The sequence below is a fragment of the Panthera leo genome, chromosome C1 (genome assembly GCF_018350215.1).
Source record: "Panthera leo isolate Ple1 chromosome C1, P.leo_Ple1_pat1.1, whole genome shotgun sequence".
Lineage (NCBI taxonomy): Eukaryota > Metazoa > Chordata > Mammalia > Carnivora > Felidae > Panthera > Panthera leo.
The window spans coordinates 121256721-121278075 of NC_056686.1; the positions used below are offsets into that span (position 1 = coordinate 121256721).

Sequence of the window (21355 nt, forward strand, 5' to 3'; positions counted from 1 at the left end):
CTGGGTGTTGTATGGAAACCAATTTGACAGTAAATTTCATATATTAAAAAAAAAAAAAAAAAAACAAAAAACTGAGAACAAACTGAGGGTTGATGGGGGGTGGGAGGGAGGGCAGGGTGGGAGGGAGGGCAGGGTGGGTGATGGGTATTGAGGAGGGCACCTTTTGGGATGAGCACTGGGTGTTGTATGGAAACCAATTTGACAGTAAATTTCATATATTAAAAAATAAAATTAAAAAAAAAAAAAAAAAAAAGAAAACAATCCCATTTATGGGTATACCAAAACTAGTAAAATACCTAGGAATAAAGTGATCCAAGGAGGTGAAAGACTTGTTACCTGAAAACTATAAAATATTGGTGAAAGAAATTGAAGAGGACACACACAAATGGAAAGGTATGTCAAGCTCATGATTTGGAAGAAAAAATATTAAAATGTCCATACTACCCAAAGCAATATATATATATTAATTCAATCCCTATCCAAATAACAAGGCATTTTTCATAGAAATAGAAGAAAAATTCTAAAATGTGTATGGAACCACAAAAGACCTGAAACAGCCAGAGCAATCTTGAAAAAGAAAAAAAAAGAACAAACCTGGAGATATCACAATCCCAGATTTTAAGATATATTAAAAAACTGTAGTTATGAAAACAGTATGGTACTGACACAAAAATAGATATGTAGATCAATGGAACACAACATAAAATCCAGAAATAAACCCACACTTACACAGTCAATTAATCTTTGACCAAGGAAGCATGTTATGCAATAGGGAAAAGCATGTTATGCAAATGATGCTCGGAAAACTGGACAGCCATATGCAAAATAATGAAACCAGGCCACTCTCTTACAGACATATACAAAAATAAACTCAAAAGACATTAAGGATCTAAATGTGAGACCTGAAACCATACAAATCCTACAAGAGAGCGCAGGCAATAATTTCTCTGACATTGGCCATAGCCATTTTTCTATAAATGTCTGCTGAGGCAAGAAAAACAAACGCAAACTACTAAAACTATGTCAAAATAAAAAGCATCTGCACAGCAAAAGAGACAATGGGAGAAGATATTTGCAAATGACATATCTGTTAAAAAGGCTACTATCCAATACAGATGAAGAATTTATACAACTCAACACCAAAAAGAACTAAAAACAAACAAAAAACAGAAATAATCCAATTAAAAAATGGGCAGAAGACATGAATAGGCATTTTTCCAAAGAAGACATCAAGGTGGCCAACAGACACATGAAAAGATGCACACCATCACTTATCATCAGTGAAACAAAAGGCAACCAATGGAATGGGAGAAAATAGTTACAAATGACATATCAAATAAAGGGTTAGCATCCAAAATCTATAAAGAATCTATCAAACTCAATACCCAAAAAACAAATAGTCCAGTGAAGAAATGGGATGAGGACACAGATACTTTTTCAAAGAAGACATCCAGATGGCTAACAAACACATGAAAAAATGTTCAAGATCTCTCATCATCACGGAAGTACACATCAAAACCACAATAAGATACCCCCTCATCCCTGTCAGAATGGCTAACATTAACAACTCAGGCAACAGATGTTGGTGAGGATTCAGAGAAAGAGGCTCTCTTTTGCACTGCTGGTGGGAATGCAAACTGGGGCAGCCACTCTGGAAAACAGAATGAAGGTTCCTCAAAAAGTTTAAAATATAACTACCCTACAGCCCAGCAATTGCACTATTAGGTATATATCCAAGGGATACAGGTGTGCTGTTTCGAAGGGGCACATGCACCCAAATGTTTATACCAGCACTATCAACAATAGCCAAAGTGTCGAAAGAGCCAAAATTTCCATTGACAGATGAAGGGATAAAGAAGATGTGATACACACACAAACACACACAAACACACACACTGGAGTATTACATGGCAATCAAAAAGAATGAAATCTTGCCATTTGCAACTACATGGATGGAACTAGAGGGTATTATGCTAAATGAAATTAGTCAGTTGGAGAAAAACAAATATATGACTTCACTCATATGTGGAATTTAAGATACAAAACAGATGAACATAAGGGAAGGGAAGCAAAAATATAAAAACAAGGAGGGGGACAAAACATAAGAGACTCTTAAGTACAGAGAACAAACTGAGAGTTTCTGGAGGGGTTGTGGGTGGGGGGGATGGGCTAAATGAGTAAAGGTCATTAAGGAAGACATTTGTTGGGATGAGCACTGGGTACTATACATAGGGGATGAATCACTGGAATCTAATCCTGAAATCATTATTGCACTTTATGCTAACTAACTTGCATGTAAATTTAAAAACAAAGAAAGAAAGAAAAAAAAAAGAAAAAGAAGAAAACACAATGAGGTATCACCTCACCTGTCAGAATGGTTAAAATCAACAACACAAGAAACAAGTGTTGGTGAGGACGTAGAAAAAGGGGCACCCTCTTGCACTGTTGGTGGGAATGCAAACCAGTGTAATCACTGTAGAAAACAGTATGGAGTTTCCTCAAAAGATGAAAAATAGAGCTTCCTTATGATCCAGTAATTCTACCATTGGGTATTTACCCAAAGAAAATGACAACACCAATTCAAAGAAATATATGCAGCCCCTGTTTACTGTAGTATTACTTACAATAGCTAAATTATGGAAGCAGCTCAAGTGGCCACTGAGAGATGAATGGGTAAATAATATGTGGGTTGTAAAAAAAAAAATAAAGTAAAATAAAATTAAAAAAAATCTGTGGGTTGTGGTGTGTGTGTGTATGTGTGTGTGTGTGTGTGTGTGTGTGTGTGTGTGTGTGTGTGTAGTTCAGCCATAAAAAGAATGAAAGCTTGCCATTTGCAACAACATGGATGGATCCAGAAGGTATAATGCTAAGTGAAATAAGTCAGAAAAGACGAATACCGTATGATTTCACTCATATGTGGAATTTAGGAAACACATGAACCAAGAAAAAAAGAGACAAACCAAAAAATAAATTCTTAACCATAGAGAACTTACTTATGGTTACCAGAGAGGAGGTGTGGGAGGGTTGGAATGGGTGAAATTGGTCAAGGGGATTAAAAGGACACTTATTGTGAGGTGCCTGGATGGCTCAGTCAGTACAGCATGTAATTCTTGATTTCTGAGTTATAAGTTGGAGCCTGATGTGGGTGTAGAGATTACTTAAAAATAAAAATATTTTTTAAAGACAGTACACTCTTAGTGATAAGCATTGAGTAATGTGTCTAATTGTTGAATCGCTGTATTGTATAGTTGAAACTAATACAACACTGTTAACTGTACTGAAATTAATTTTTTTTAATTTCAAAAAAAAGAAACAAAAGAGTGAGGCCAGCAGGCACTGATGAGTGATGTATAATGAAAAATAATAGAATACATGTGCTTCTCACTTCATGTGAAAGCTAAAGATTTGATATAATCAACATAAATATTTCATAAGTGGAATATAAGTTTCATATAATCCCATCTAAAGATAGAATTCCAATCAAGGTGTTTTGCTATTATGAAGTGTGTTTCATTTACACTAGACCCTCAGAGAAGGGAGAATACTTGCAGCCTTCCCAGCTTTGGAAGCAGCATCATGGGAAATTGGTGAGTCACTACTGTTAATCACTGCAGTTACACTAACCACATAGGGTCTAAAGACCTTTATAAGACCTGTCCCCCTGTTAACCCTGATGCCATCTCTCCCACTTCTCCACACGGGTCTTTGCTTCTCCAGACTTTTACTCAGGATGAAGGTCTTGATAGTCCCTCCACCTAGGAAATGCTTCCCCAGATAGGCACATCAGCCTTTTCTCACCTCCTTAACTGTATGCTTTGCCGTAACTTCCTCAGGAATGCCTTCACTAAGCACTCTCTCCTTTGAAAACTGTACGTTTCTTAATGGTATTTCCTTTTCTGCTTTATATATCTCTGTATACTAATCAGCAATAAAAAGGACTGAACTACTGATACACATGACCACTGAGATGGATCTTAAGGGTATTATACTGAATGCAAAAAAAGAAAAAAAAAGCCAATCTCAAAGGTCACGCACTGTGTGATTCCATTGATACAACATGCTGTCGATAACAAAATTATAAAGATGGAGAACACTTGCCAGGGATTAGAAAAGTGGAGGGAGGATGTGCTATAAAGGAGCAGCATTGGTCATATGTGATCAAATGCAATAGAATTGTGCACAAAGGTATGCCAAAAAATGAGTGTCTGAAAACATTGGTACAATATAAGTAAGAGCCATAGTCCACTCAATTTTATTGTGCAATATTCAATAAATGCACTAGGGTAATTTTTCATGAATGCACTATTCGTGGTTTTGATAATGTGCTGTTATGAAAGATGTTACCATTGGGGGAAGCTTTAGTGATGAGTACAGAAGACAGACACATCTGTGCTATGCTGAATTCATGTGAGTCTATACTTACAAGAAAAAATAAATAAAATAAAAAATTAAAATAAAAAATTCTTTCTAGCACTTATTACTATCTAACATCTGTACAATTTACTATTTATTTTCAATATTTTCTCTCCTCTAATATATAAGCTCAATATAGACTAAGAATTGTCATTTATTTTTGTTCAGTGCTGTATCCACATTACAGAGTATAATTCTAGGCACACAGTAAGCTCTCTATGAATAGATACTGAATAAATTTATGATTAATGAATATATTTTACATTAAAAATCATCTTAACATTGTGATTAATATCATGACCTTTGATTTTGATCCCAGCTCTTCTATTATCTAGTAAATCTTCATCAAATCTCTTGGAACTTTTTATTCTATTTTCTCATCCAAAAAATTAATAATGCTTAAAAGGTTAAACTGAAAAAAAAAAGACCATACACACACAATAATACAGATAGAAGGATACTATTTGAGATAATCTTTTTGGAAATAATTAGAGGAATATGCTTTGATAACCTTATAAAACTAAGATCACTTGACTTATAGTTTATGAGAAATGTGGACATAGTTTTAAGAGCAGGGATGATCATCACATTATTTTTGTAGTGAGAAAATAGGAAAAAATGTAAATGTCCAATAATAAAAAAAAAAGAGCTATGATTTTAGCATATTATAGAGTACTCTGGAGCATTTTTTTTCTGAAAACAAAGACTTCATTTCATTTTATGAATTATTCCTTATTATGCACAGATCTAAACCTATAGATCTAAATCTATAACTTAGTCATAGGCAGATTTTAAATTTCTGTTCTTTATTAATGTCATCACTACCAACATCATTATTTAAAAAGATTCTCCTTTCTTACTACCTTTTGCAACATGCCTGTATTTGCAAAAATAATTTCATTTGTCATTTATAAGGGAGATTAATTAAGCATGCATCCCACTATTTTGATCTCCTGTCATTATTAAATCTACAAATAAAGATAATGTAAGTGATTGATAAAATGCTCTCCTCCCAGAATGTGTTATTATACATGATAAGCATACATACTAAATGAAAAGCAACTACTAAATAAAAAAATAGGGGCACCTGGGTGGCTCAGTCAGTTAAGCATCCAGCTTCAGCTCAGGTCATGATCTCACAGTTCATGAGTTCCAGCCCTGGAGCCTACTTCAGATTCTGTGTCTCCCTCTCCCTCTGCCCCTCCCCCACTCATGCTCTGTCTCTCTCTCTCTCTCTGTCTCTCTTTCTCTCTCTGTCTCAAAGTAAATAAACATTAAAAATAATTTAGAGGTGCCTGGGTGGCTCAGTGGGTTAACTGTCTGACTTTAGCTCAAGTCATGATCTCACAGCTTGTGAATTCAAGCCCCGCATCAGGCTCTGTACTGACAGCTCAGAACTTGGAGCCTACTTCAGATTCTGTCTCCTTCTCTCTCTACCCTTCCCCCACTCCTGCTCTATCTCTCAGTCTCTCAAAAATAAATAAACGTTAAAAAAATTAAAAAAAAATAAGTAAATAAATATCTGTTCCTCAATTCCACACGTAGGGCAAAGTAATGATGACAAAGTGATATCCTTATATTGAAATTATTAATATTTTGCATTTGAAATATCATAGGCATTTTTCTATTGAGAAAGAAAAAGTGATTAAGTCATGTCAATCAGTCCCTATTCATAAATTTGAGTGCAACATTTTATGTGATAAAACTAGTTTAAGGTGAAAAATTAAATGTGAAGAACGTCAATTATTTAATGAATCTCTTTTAAAAAGATCAAATTTCAGATGAATACCATTGGCTTTTCATCATCTATGTAAAGGATCTCTTATTTTGAGACAGGGTGCTGAATAGTTGTTAAAAAGAAAAAGCAGAGGGGAAAAAAGAAGCAGCAGCAAGGAATGCATCCTCTCTCCCTGAGTGATGAAGTTTTGACCACTTCTTTCCCGAGCTATGCATTTATTCAAGAAACAAACGGCAGAAGAGTACCACTGCATGGTACTTGGTGTTGGAGATGCCACACAGATTAAGCTCCAGTTAGAGCCTTCTATAATCTCAAAAGCACAAGGGGAGAAAATGTGTATACATTTAAATTAAACTTAATTAAGTTCCCCTGGGTGGCTTAGTCAGTTTAAAGACTTGATTTTGGCTCAGGTCAGGATCTCATGGTTGGTGGGATCAAGCCCCACATCAGGCTCTGCACTGAGAGCGTGGAGCCTGCTTGGGGTTCTCTCTTCCCTCTCTCTCTCTGTCCCCCCCCCCTCACATCTCTCTCAAAATAAATAAACATTAAAAAATAAACATCATTAAATATAAGTAAGTAAAACTAAGTACGAGTATGCAATACTTCATTATGTTTCAGGTACACTGAATTAATTCTTATATATAAACACACATTTTGCTCTTGAAAATCAAGTCTCAATTTTCTGACAATAAGCCTTGGTCATTTTCTGGCTGAGGTCTTTCAAAAATGCATGGCCTCATACTATAATTGTATTTTCTAGTCCCTCTTTATTGTGAAATGCTAAGCTTCTTTCATTTGGCTAATTAAGAGGCCCCCCACACCACACACTATCTTTGGGCTGCTTAATTTACCAACTCACAATCTTTAACTGTTTTTATTTGTGAAATAGGCAACATAAAAGCAATGAGAAGTTAATTAGTATAAACTCCAATTAGGAATCATAATATTGCTGTCTCCTGGTATAATCAGAAAACACTACTTGTGGATTTCTTTCTATATGTGCATAAGTTTTTTCCTATTTCTAGTAAGATTCACTACTGTTACTGTTTTTTAATTTATTTTTTTTTACCATTTATTTATTTTTGAGAGACAGAGTGTGAGTGAGGAAGAGGCAGAGAAAAGAGGGGGTCATAGAATCAGAAGCAGGCTCCAGGCTCTGAGCTGCCATCACAGAGCCTGACACGGGGCTCAAACTCATGTACTGTGAGACCATGACCTGAGCTAAAGTTGGATGCTTAATTGACTGAGCCACCCAGGCACCCCACTATTATTACCGTTTTATGAAACATTATCTTCTATTTGATCCTTTTCAAAATAGATATGACTAAATAAAGCAAATCTGATTTTGTTTCAAGTCTGTACCAAGAAAAATCAGGGACTGTACAATCTGCAAAATTTCAAACATACCAAAGAGACACATTTATCTTTCTTTTTATGTTTATGGTATACTATATTTCAGAGGGAAATCTACTATTTGTCTTGGGTTAATGATAGATATTGTAATTGACCTATCCCACCACAGTTTACCCATCCACCTTTTAAAAAGATGTAAGATTTCTTTGCACAATGTCTATAATAGAGTTATCTATCCACTTTTTTTAAAGTTTATTTATTTATTTTGAGAGAAAGAAACACATACATGCAGGAAAGGGGCAGAAAGAGAGAGGGAGAGAGAGAATCCTAAGCAGGCTCTGTGCTTTGAGTGCAGAGTCTGATGCAGGGCTCGATCTCACTAACAGTAAGATCATGGCTTGAACCAAAATCAAGAGTTGGCCACTCAACCAAGTGAACCACCCAGGCACATGATCTATCCACCTTTTTAAAAATTTCTAAACAAAGTAGGTGTGCTCCTTCCCATACTCGCCCTGGTTTTATCAAACCATTATCAGAAAGATCTTCTTTGTGCTGAGCCAAAATCTGCCAGTCCTGATACCATCTAATATCCCTGGCTTTAGTTTTACACTAAGGAACACATCTAATTTCTATTCTCTGTGACGGCCCTTTCAACACTCATAATAGATACCATCCTCCCCATATTTTGCCATGTTTTCTCTTTCCATAGCTACATTTCTAATTCCTTCATTATAGTTGCTAAATCTTTGAGAATTATGATTGTCTCCTTGTATATAGTCTTCATTAAGGGACAGCATCTCAGGTGTCTTTTAACTGGCATTTCAAACACTAGAATATTTACCTCCTGTGTTCTAGAGCAACACCAAGCAACATAAATATAATGCAAACCATGCATGTATAAGCTTAATTTTTTGTAGCCATGTTAATAAAAAATAAAGAGAACTAAGTGAAATCAACATACTAAGATGTTTAATTTAACCCAATGTATCAAAACCATTAATTTAATCTGTCAAGAATATGACATTTTACTAATGTTTTACATTTTTCCTTGTTTTTTTTTTTTTCTCTAAGCCTTCGAAATCTGGTGTATTTTATACTTACGACACACCTCGATTTGGACTAGGCACATTTCAGGTGCTCAATAGCCACATGTTCAGTGGCTACAGTACCAAACAGCACAGTTTTAGATAGTTTATTAGCTCAGCCTAAAATTATATCAATGTTTCTAAAGTTCATGTGACAATCTAAGTTCACACTGCATATGGTCAATGAAAATATCTAAATTGGCCTATCAGTTACTATTCCTCATACTATATTTTAAGAAGTATATTTTTGTTATAAAACACATGCTCAAGTTCATTCTAACCACTGGTAGGTGCCTGTTGACATGTGCCAGCATACCCACCTCCAGATTATCTGTAATCTTGACTCTGTAGTTTACTAAATCAACTTGCCATTTTGACTGGCTCATTCTACAGTTTGATAAGAATTCCTTTATTTATTTAAAACTGGTTTACCAAAATAAATTAGTTAACTAGTTTTACCCAAATAAGTAGTTAACTAGACTTTTTGTGATCATTTTGCAATATACTCAAATATTGAATCAGTATGTTGTATATACTGAAAGAAATACAGCTGACCCTCGAACAATGCAGGGGTTATAGGGGCCCACCTCACCCAGGGGTGGAAATCCCCCAAAACTTTCAGATCCCTAAAAGCTTAAATAATAGACTATTGTTGACTTGAAGGCTTACCAATAACAGAAACAGTCAATTAACATATACACTGTACATTTATATTTTTCTTATAAGGTAAGCTAGAGACAAGAAAATGTTATTAAGAAAATCAAAAGGAAGGGCGCCTGTGTGGCTCAGTTGGTTAAGCCTCCAAATTCAGCTCAGGTCATGATCTCACGGTTCCTGGGTTTGAGCCCCACATGGGGCTCCATGCTGTCAGCACAGAGCCTGGAGCCAGCTTCGGATCCTCTGTCTCCCTCTCCCTCTTGCCCTTCCCCACTCACACTCTCTCTCCCACTCTCAAAAATAAACAAACATGAAAAAAAAAAAGAAAATCAAAAGAAAAAAATACATTTATTGTACTATACATATATTTATTGAAAAAAATCCATGTATAAGCAGGCCAGGATGGGCTGGGCCAGGGATGATGGCAGCTGGTGGGGGAAGGGAGGGTGCTGGCCCAGAAATGGGGATGTGATACAGCCTTAGGGGCTAGGCTCAGCATAGGCAGCCACAGGGGCATGAGGGTGAGCAGAGGAGGCCCATGGGTAGCAACAGCAGCCTCGGGGCTCAGTACAATTGCCCGATCAGTCTGGAGGTGTACCACTCATTGGTACCCATCAGCAGCTGTGGCCACACATGAGTGCCTAGATTGTAGGAGGCCTACAGGCTAAGGTGCCACCAGGGAGAAGGATCTGAGCTAAACTTGGAATAGCCCGAGGCCAGGGAGCCCAGGGCAGAGGACCTGGGAGGACAGAACATGGGGGCACGGGGCTCCATGAGCAGAATGATCCCTGCCCTTCGGATGCTATTCCTCCCCTTTGGCCCAGCCTCCTGCCCACCAGCACCAGGAACTCTCCCTGACCTCCTGCAGCCCTGCCCCCTGTGACATCTGAAAGTAATCACATAAGAGGCCTCAAGTGGAAACTGCACAGCCAAGCCCTTCCAGAATTCTTGACCCAAAGAATCTATAATAATCATAAATTCCCCATTTTATACTACCAAGTTTTTGAGTTAATTATACAGCATTGGGTCACCAGAACATGATCTTAACACTTAGTGTGACAGTGTTTTGCTAATATAGTATTTCTCAATGTATTCTAATGCTTTTGTCTATAATTGGAAAGAGTGCACTTAAGTATGACAAAAACAAGATTTAGAGAAGATAAATCAATATATTAACACTGGTTTTCTCTAAAAGAGGGAAATATAGGCACTAGAATCATTGTTTATATTTTTCAGAATTTTCAGATTCTCTATAATAAACCTACTATTTCAAAAGCAAAACACAATAAATGCTGTGCAGTTGAATTAGTGATAAACCAAAAAATATATTAGTAGCTACTGCAAAGGGGAAAAATTGTAACTACTGTTTTCCAAAGCTTAGGTTCCTTCCTTCCTGCCTGCCTGCTGCCTTGCCTCCCCACCTCTCTCCTCCCTTCCTTCTCCCTTCTAGGACTCTTCTCCTTTAAACAACAACAACAACAACAACAACAAATAATCCAAAATTGACATTAATATACATTTCGTACTTTATAATCTCTCTCTACTAAGGAGAAGGTTAACTAGGAAGACATTTTTGTAGCAGCAGCTACAGGAGAACATGGAAGGTGCATTCTATGGGCTCTGGAGGCAGGAGGCTCTCAGGGTCAACTTCAAGTCCCATGTATTTGAATAGAGTCACTTTCCTAGGCTGAAACTTCCCTGAGTTTATTATTAACAGGATTATTTGAAATATTTGTGTGCCCCAAGTGTATGAAGTTTAATAGCTTAGATAATCCCATGACCAGATCACGCACTCCCACAGACTTCTTAAATATGTGCCTGTAATTGTAAAGCACTGAAGTATTAAGGCTCAGAATTTAATTAGATAATTCACTAGAGACGAGTTACTTTTTCAGGCAGTAGCGCATGCAGGATTCACTTTACAGTGATTACATCTTAGTTAAAATAGATATTTATCATAAAGCGGGCCTTGTCTACAAAGTTACAAACTAGTAACTTTGTAACTAGGGACATAAAGGGAAATAAATGCATCCAACTCTAGAGGATAACAATACTGTTTTTTTTGCAGAGCATCAATTCTGGAGGACAGACAACAACACAGCAACTGTATCACATATATAATTTATGTGTTCCTTCTATTAGATACTATTTAAGCGATTAATTCAGTTTTTAACTTTTCTATTCAGAAAAAGCTTATTCTCAAGACATGGCCCATGATGGAAAAGGACAGTTCTAATTATGCTAAAATGACAGTAAATTTAATTAAAGTTTCTGACCTCAAACATAAGACACAATAAGAAAGGGAGTTAATGTAAAATAAATGGTTAATTTAACTATTAATTAGTCCATTTAATGTGTATTTTTAATCCAAACAATAAGGAAACTACAAATGAAAATGAGTTTAAATACTTGTTTCTACTTGTTTGTCTTAAAAAATGTGTATATAAAAACACTACTGATTTCTCAAGGATGGCTTAAAAATGTAATTGTTAAATAATTTATATATTTTTTAATGTTTACTTTTGAGAGAGAGAGAGATACACAGAGCGTGAGTGGGGAAGGGGAAAAGCAAAAGAGCCACAAAGCATGAGTGGGTGAGGGGAAGAGAGAAAGCAAGGGAGACACAGAATCCAAAGCAGGCTTCAGGCTCTGAGCTGTCAGCACAGACCCTGATGCAGGGCTCAAACCGACCAACCAACCGGGAGATCATGACCTGAGCAAAAGTCAGGCGCTCAATTGAATGAGCCACCAAGGTGCCCCATGCAACTGTTAAATAATTTAAATGGACCAATAGTTTCAAACATATTGTGAAAATAAATAAAATAAACTGGATTTGGGGATGCCTAGGTAACTTAGTATGTCTGACTTCAGCTCAGGTCATGATCTGATCTCAGGGTTCATGGGTCGAACCCCAAGATGGGCTTTGCACTGATGGTTTGAGCCCCACGATGAGCTTTGCACTGACAGTGTGGAGAAGGTTTCAGGTTTTCTGTCTCCCTCTCCTTCTGCCCCTCCCCCCTCAAAAATAAGCATTAAAAAATAAAATAAATGTATTTAAATGTTTAAATTGAAACTATTTGTGACTTATGACTCAAATAACAAAAAATAACATTGCCTCATACAAGAAATGCTAACGACTAGCCAATTTTTAACCACAAATAATCTGATCATTAACATAATTTCTTCTTTTTTTTTTTTTTTTTTTTTTTACCATTTTCAAATTATGGCATAAAAACTCATTCCACAGTTGGAAAAAAAAAAAAGAAACGAAAAAAAAAAAAACCTTCTAAGAAGCAGATACAAAAATGAAATGTAAGCCACAAGGCTGGAGAAGCATAATAAATGCTGCATGAACATTGCAAATAAAAGTACCATTTGTCTTGCAATTACTTAATTAGAACAGTTGATATGATTTCAAATGAATGAGAAAATAATTATTCCAGCATACAGAATAAAGCTATGAAGATATATAAAGACTTTCAAAATGGCTGTGTGATCAAAAGACCAGGGGCTTTGGACCTAGAAAGATGGGATAGTGTCCCAGTGTTGAAATGGTGAGGTGGGGCCATTAAGTTAGTTAGATTTCCAAGACTCCTACCTCTGTAAAAAATGTTATCACTGGCCAACAAGCAAGAACGTTGGGAGGTTTAAATTGATACATACATTTCCCATATGATAGGCACAATATGAGTGCTCAACAAAAATTTGTCCCCTCTACTGCAATCTCTTATTTAACTAGTTGTCAAAGAAGAAACAGGGTAATAGAAAAATTAGTGATCAGAGAAATGATCCAATACAAAAATTAAAAATCCACCATGTATAGATAGGTAGGCAGATAGATACACAGATACAGATATCTACTTAAGGTAGAATTATCATCACATGACTTTCCCTTCATACCAGGCAATTATTCAATATAGTAAGTTTGAGAAGTATTCATATTTTCTTCCTCTTTATAACAGCAATGGGGAAACTGAGGCTGAGGACGTGTGTGGTAACCATGAGTCAGGTTACATTTCTCAACTGTGCTGTGTGGCCTCCTAATAATACATCGAAAATATTCCTTTATGGTCCTCCCAAGTGACTATTATCAATGTTAATTTATACAAAAGAGAGGTATTTTCCATTATTATGACTTTTTAGGAAGATTGGTTTTAATCACCATCATGAACAATTGAAAATAGGATGGAATAAACATATATGCATAAAAACCAAGAAAAGAGGGGGGAGAAAGTACAATGATGTATTTTCATACTGGTGGACATGTTTTTAAGCCTAGAGAAAAAAAAAAAAAAACATAGCAAAGTAAAAGATGAATTTTATCACAAAATTCAAACTTTCTTTTAAGAAAAATAAAATTAAAGGCAAAATATTTTTTAAACATTATGTTTAAAAAAGATAATAAAACCTATCATTGAATTACACAAACATGTGGCTTAAATACACAAAGACAACAAAAGAAAAAGGAGTGGCATACATAAATACATTACTCACAATGAAGGTAATAAAACTGAAAATAGGTGCTGAGAATGTTAGTTAAACCAGTATTCAAATACATAAGATATAAATAACTAGGAAATATGTGTGTGGTTTTTATATCTATATGGATGTATATAAATACATTTAATTTTGTGTATGAATATACAAATATACTCAGAGAACGATAGCCAAGGAGCCATGCCTATGGAAAGTTCTCAAGATCTGGACCTGATTTAACAAAAATGCTGAACTGCAATGGATGAAAATCTGAGGGACCTCGGAAAGAGTGATTATACTTTGCGTGTAAGATAGATAGATAGATAGATAGATAGATACATACATACATACATACATACATAAAATAAGAAAATAAGGGACTAAGTTAGCCAGCTGCTAAGATGGTCCCCCAAATCCTCATTTCTTAGTGGTCTCCTACACTGAATTAGAACTGACCTTTGTGACCAAAAAAAAAAAAGTAAATAAAAATAAAAAGAAAAGAAAAAGTACACCTTTGGATCACATGGCTTTTACACTTGCAGGCCCACCACAGAATATATATATTGGCATATTCTAAGAAGCTGCTGCCTGAGGTCTGTCTTCCATTCAGCCTGAATCGAAGTGCTAGGATCCTCTCTTTTGGGATGCTGACAGGTATTGGCATAGCCTCAACTACTGAGAATGTTTTTAAAATATAATAGGCTGCTTGGACAAGTGCAGAGATTTGAGAGACAACCAGGAGCTCAGGCGGGGTTGAACAACAAGGTGCATCTCTTACACAAGGCCCATCTCTTAAGACTGGACAAGGTGATTGTTTCATATATAGATACCAACATAGAGTCCAACATAAAGAAGAGAGGAATATGTTCCACATGAAAGAACAAGATAAACTACACACACACACACACACACACACACACACACACACACACACACACTAAATAAAACAGAGCTAAGTAAATTTACCTGATAAAGAGATCAAAGTAATGCTCATAAAGAGCCCACTGAACCGAGAAGTAGAATGGATGAACACAACGAGAATGTCAACAGAGATGGATAATAGACGAAAGTAGTGAAGGAAGTCACAGAGCTGAAGAATATAATAACTGAACTGAAAAATACACTAGAGGGGTTCAACAGGTATATTCACATATATGCGTGCATATGTATATGAATATTATTCAGCCATAGAAATTAAATCTTTCCATTTGTAACAGCATGGATGGAAATTGAGGGCATTATTCTAAGCGAAATAAGACAAAGAAAGACAAATATTATATGATCTCTCTTATATGCAGAATATTAAAAAATTTAATTACAAGCACTAAGCTTATAGATACAGAGAATATATTGGTAGTTGCTAGACATGGGATTGGGACATAGGAAAAATGGGTGAACTGTTTTTATTTTTATTTTTTGTTATTTAAATAAATCAAATTAAAACAAAAGGTCTGTGAAAGTAATGGGTAACTTTTTTTTTTTAATGTTTATTTATTTTTCAGAGAGAGAGAGTGAGCATGTGAGTGGGACAGGGGCAGAGAGAGCGTGAGAGAGAATCCTAAGCAGGTTCTGTGCTGTCAGCACAGGGCTGGACACAGGGGCTTGAACTCATGAACCCTGAGATCATGACCTCAGCTGAAATCAAGATTTGGCCACTTAACTGACTAAGCCACCTAGGCACCCTCAAAGTAACAGGTAAGTCCTAAGGAAGGATTATATAATACATTTAAGTTTCTGCCTTTATCCTTTGTATTATGCATTCTGGAGATATCCAAGTACCATGTTATTAGGACATTCAAGCAGTATTTTAGAAAGGTCCCTAGGGAGAAACCTGAAGCCTCATGCCAAAAGCTAGCACCAATTTACATAAACCCAAGTGAATGATGTACCTTGAAAACATATTCTTCAACCTCAGTTAAGCTGTCGGATGCCTGAAGACCCAGCTCAGGGTTGACTGTAACTTCACTAGAAATGCTGAGTCAGAACCATCCAGCCAAGCCAATCCCAAATTCCCATTACACAGAAACAGAGTACAATAAACGCTCTTTTTAAAAAGTCACTAATTTGGGGGCAATTTATTGCATAGTTATATAAAACGAATACTGATTCTGTGTGTGTGTGTGTGTGTGTGTGTGTGAAAGAGAGAGGGTGATAATGTGTATATGTATTTGATCAGTAGATAATCAAGTTAATAATTACTTTTTCTTTAAAATACAGTTCTAAGTTGGTAAAGATGGTAATGTAACAAGCCGCACATTGCCTAAGGGCAGTATAAAGCAACGTGACGATTTTGGAAAGCAGTGCTTCCAACTATATCAGGAGCCTTAAAATGTGTTATACTTGGAAACCTATCTCACACAATATATAAAAATTGATTCAAAATGAATCGACAACCTACATATAAGAACTAGAAGTATAAAACTTTCAGAAAAAATCATAGGGATAAAACTTTATGACCTTCAGTTTGGCAGCAGATTCCTAAATACAACTTCAAGAGCTTGCATGTAGATAAATTAAACTTTATCAGAATTTTTCAAATTTACGCATCAAAGGACATTATCAAGAAAGGGAAAAGACAATCTACCGAGTGGAAGAAAATGTTTTGAAGTCATGTATCATATAAGTGTCTACTGTCCAGAATATAAAAGAGCTCTTAAACACAACTACAAAAAGAATAAAGAAATAGGCAAAGGAATTCAAGAGTCCTTTCTCCAAAAAAAGAAATACAAAAGACCAACAAGCATATAAAATACATTCAACATCACTAGTCATTAGGGAGGTGAATACCAAAACCACAAGGAGATACCAATTCGTACACTCAGGATAGTTTATAATAAGACACAGAAAATGGGGCACCTGCATGGCTCAAACGGTTAAGCATCCGACTTTGGCTTAGGTCATGATCTCATGGTTTGAGTTTGAGCCCCATGTCAGGCTCTGTGCTGACAGCTCAGAGCCTGGACCCTGCTTCAGATTCTGTGTCTCCCTTTCTCTCTGCCCCTCCGCTGCTGGCACTCTGTCTCTCTCTTTCTTTCTCTCTCAAAAATGAATAAACATTAAACAAAATAAAAAAAGAAGACAGATGGAAAAAACAAGTGTTTAGCAAGGATACAAAGAAATTAGGATTCATACATTGTTAGTGGGAATATAAAATGGTGCAGCCACTTTGGAAAGCAGTTTGGTGGTTCCTCAAAAAGTTAAACACAGAATTAGCATATTACCCAGCACTTCCATACCTCAATTTATACTCTGAAAATTTAAAAGAGGCACTCAGGAAATTCATGTGTACAAATGTTCACAGCAGCACTATACTTAATAGACAAAAGGTGGGAATAAGGCAAATATTGCTCAAAGGATAAATGAATAAACAAACTGTGATATATACATACAAAGGGTTACTATTTAACCATAAAAAATGAAGTGCTAATACATACTGCAATGTGGATAAAACTTAAAACATTATATTAAGTGAAGAAAGCCAGACAAAAAGGTCACATGCCATATGATTTCATTTATGTTACATATCCAAATGGGTAAATCCACAGAAATAGAAATCAGATTGGTGACTACCAAATGGTGTGATGGGGACAATGGGGACTGATGGATTAGTGGATACAGGGATTTCTTTTTGGGTGATAAAAATGTTTTGGAACTAGATACAGGGGATAGCTGCACAACATTGTAAATGTACTGTATTGCAGTGAATCGTACACTTTAAAGCAGCTTATTTTGTGTTGACTATTGTGAATTTCAGTTCAGTTACCGAATGTTACTTTTGGGGCACCTGAGTGACTCAGTCAATTAAGCGTCCAACTCCAGCCTGCCCCAAATAATGCTTAATATATGATAATTCCTGTTTACCTACTTTTACACATAAAGGGGATAAAAGGAATGAATAAAACACACCAAAATAATTTTAGTGGATGCATTTAAGTGGTTGCATTTTGTATGACTGTTTTCTTCCCGTCTTTGTTAATGGGCATTATACACATGTGCACACACACACACACACACACACACACACACACACACACAGCCAGACACGCACAGACACACACATTAAATCATGGCCTTTCATTACTCTAAAACCATCAAAGCTCCCAAATGGCCATCTCAGTATAAACTGTAAAGAATAAAATGGAATTCAAGTTCTTCTATAATTTGGGCTCCACTAGGTATAAAGTTTTGTTATTTACCAGTAGGCTAGTTAGTCTGAACTGACTGCTATCCCTCCAAGATGTAATGCTAGTTCCACAAAGCCCTATGTTATTGCCCATGTGGGATGCTTTTCTGTTCATCTTTACCTATTTGCTCTTCAATTACCATCAAAGGCTTCCCTTCCCACCATGATCATCTTGAATGGAAATTTTCTCTATTCTTCCATACTATCACTTCCTTAATACCTCACACAATGCTGTAAACAGTGGATACAAGTGTTTGTGTCATATTACCTCTATCTGTTTGTATGTTTCTTGAATTAGGTGATTCAATCTTGCGTGGACGTGCACACAAGACTGTATAGTTGTTCTGTCTTTTGTAACTTTGAGTCTTGAGAGTTTGTATATATAATCTAGATATTAGTCCTTGTTGAATATGGGAGTAGCGAATATTTCCTACCAGCCTGTAGGTTGGATTTTCATCCTCTTTTACAGACCAACTCCATTCTGAGTTTTGATATACTGTGAGGCCTAGATCAGTATATTTTTGCTTGTGTGTTTGTTTTGCCTATGGATGCCCAATGGCTCCAGCAACACTTACTGAAAAAAATATTTTCTTCCATTGAATTACATTTGCACTTCCGTCAAATTTGTATGGATCTGTTTCCCAGTTCTCTAAACTATTTCTTTGATGCCTATGTCTATCCCCCTGCTCATTCCACATAGTCTTGATTATGGTAGCTACTAAAACCTGTTTTGTTTTTAAATTCATTATCAGTTTAATACAGATTTATATGAAGTTAAAAATGTTTAGATAATTAATATTATTTAAAAACTTGGAAATTGTAATATTTTGTTTATAAAACAAATGTTTTTCTCCTATCACATGTATATTTCAAATCTCAATGAATACAGGGAACAGGACAAAAGTAAAGTAAAAAGGCCAAGATTTATAATGGGAAAAGAGATCTTTGATCATAATCTCCCACCTTCTGCAGTGTAAATTAGTTATTTTAAATGAAAATATATAAACTTGTCTAAAAACATAGTGCATGTATATTCCAAAATACTAAAAGACTAAAATAATTACTTAGAAGGTCCTTGGAACTGTGAAATTTTATGTGCTCAAAGGCTTTCAATGCTTTATATGAGGACTTCTGTCTTAAGTCTATAAATTTTTATTGTCTTAAAGCACATAAAAATTTCTTGAATGATTTCCAATCATTTATTTTCTACAAAAGCTAATCTGCTGAATTGCCTTTCAACATTTACTTTGCTTCTTAACAGTGCAAATTATATCTAAACACAAAATACTCAACAACCATACATATTGTTCTAATTGTGTGCTGTAGAGCTGACACAGAATAATGAAATGCTAATTGCAATTAGAGCATTTTATTTGTTCAGAATTGATTCCTTGGTTTGACCCGCTTTCAGAATTTTCTACAACCACAGGCTTATGCTCAAATACCACAAAAGAATTCATTGACCACAACCAGAATCAATGTTTTCACCAGTCCCTTCCCATTATGTACACTGCATCTCAGGACACAGCCATCAGCAAACTCCTTAATCTATACATACATGAAGCACTTGCATATATAATAAGGCTGTCCTGAAAATGGCAAAAGGCTTACTTTGTCCAATTTGCTATACACCTTCCACACTCCCCTCTAAAAGCGACAGACTAGGAAGCATGTAGACCTAGTAGACTGCTGCAGGTATTTGCTAGCCAGGTATGGAAGACAGGACACTTTCTCCAAACCTCTCTTGTGCAATACCGGTTATCAGTACCCCCCTGCAGCTATTGGATATGTCAAATTGTTTCTAGAGGAGTAGATGACCAAATAAAACTATGACTTGTTACCTGAATGAATCACAAGGAAAGATTTTCAAAGAAGATCACTTCTTTACCTGTTTGACATCATATGCCAGAAGAACATATTTTAAATCAGGTGAAACTGAATGTTTTGAGGCTTTGAAGGTTACCTAGAAATAAAAAAAAAAGGCAGTTACAAAAGCAGTAAAAACCTTAATAACAGAGACATTAATATGCATTTGGATATTTAATGTAGATATTTAAAAAGATCTGAATTCTCATCATAACTCTGTGGAAAAGGCATTTTGATTTCTATTATAAATATGCATGTATGTATGTATACTTATTCCGATGGATATAAACACTTGGAGAGGCCATATTACAAATTTCATTAGGAAGAAAATTTTCTAGCATATCTTTTTTATGTATATCATGTGAAGACTATGTTAATATTTTCATAAGAAAAAAGCAAAAACTTACTGAACTTTTTAAGTAACCAAAATGCTTTTATATTTTCAAGTTAGAAGGGAGGGAAGGAAGGAAGGAAGGAAGGAAGGAAGGAAAGAAAGAATAAAAGGAAAGGAAAGAAAAGAAAAAAAAGAAAAGAAAGGGAAGGAAGGAGGAAGGAAGGAAGAAAGAGTAACATGTTGTGGTATCATAATTTCTGTCTCTACTTTTGTTTCCTTATAGGTTTCATACTTGTATTTAAAAGAAGATACTTATATTAAAGACAGTCTCTTTAGAGGACACTCCCATAGTAAAATTAATTAAAACATAAATACTGATTATACTTGATTATAACTACACTGCACCTGATTGATTTTGCGCCTACAATTCTATCATTGAATAGGCCTACTATCAGAAATAATTGAAAATGAAGTGAAAAAGAAATATATTGAGAGTGGAGAAATAATTTGATTTGAAATAGAGATTATATTTAATTTCAGATGCAAAGAAAAGGCAAACAATTTGAGTTAATGCGTCAAAAGTCTACAAAATACAAAAAGTAAAATAAACCGTATATGCATTTTAGGCAAACTAGTTTGCATAGTTTCTGCAGAGAAATACATATGTAAATAATTTTGTATACTTTATGTCAGGCCAATTTCTATAAGACTGAACTCTTTTAAAAATGGAAAAAAGAGAAGTCAAGGTTTTTAAATTTAGAAATCCTCAAAACACAATGGAAAGGACAAGAAACTCAGCCTAATCAATATTTGAAATAGTTTGTGTGGTATAATAAAAAAATATATATTGAGTCTTTTTTCCTGATTCTTTGCACAGAGCTTCTAAAATACTTGTAGTTTTCTGAGCGAAAGGAGTGTCATTTATTATTAATAATTTTAACCATGCTTGGTGTATAGGAATGACATGACTCAAGGGGTAGAGGCCAGGGAAGAGTGGCTAGACAGCTTCTGGAGGGGGTGCCCACCACCTGACTAGAAGATTAGAACTTTTAACCCTAATTGGAGGCCAGGGTGGGCGGAGGGATGGGGGATGTTCAGTTGCATGGCCAATGATAATCATGCCTAGGTAATGAGAGCTCAATAAGAAACTATGAATGATGAAATTTGGAGATGCTTCCTTATTAGTAAACATACTAATGTACTGGGAAGGTGGCATCCCCCAACTCCACAGAGACAGAGACTATGCTGGG

General features: G+C 35.6%; 1 protein-coding gene across 1 annotated transcript in view; it reads right to left on the reverse strand.

Annotated features, from left to right (window-relative positions):
• Positions 1-21355, reverse strand: part of DPP10 (dipeptidyl peptidase like 10) — a 640702-nt gene that overhangs the window by 284607 nt on the left and 334740 nt on the right. Inside the window, exon 5 of the mRNA XM_042948503.1 lies at positions 19794-19868. Coding sequence (XP_042804437.1) covers positions 19794-19868 — 75 coding nt within the window. The remainder of the gene's footprint in view (positions 1-19793; positions 19869-21355) is intronic.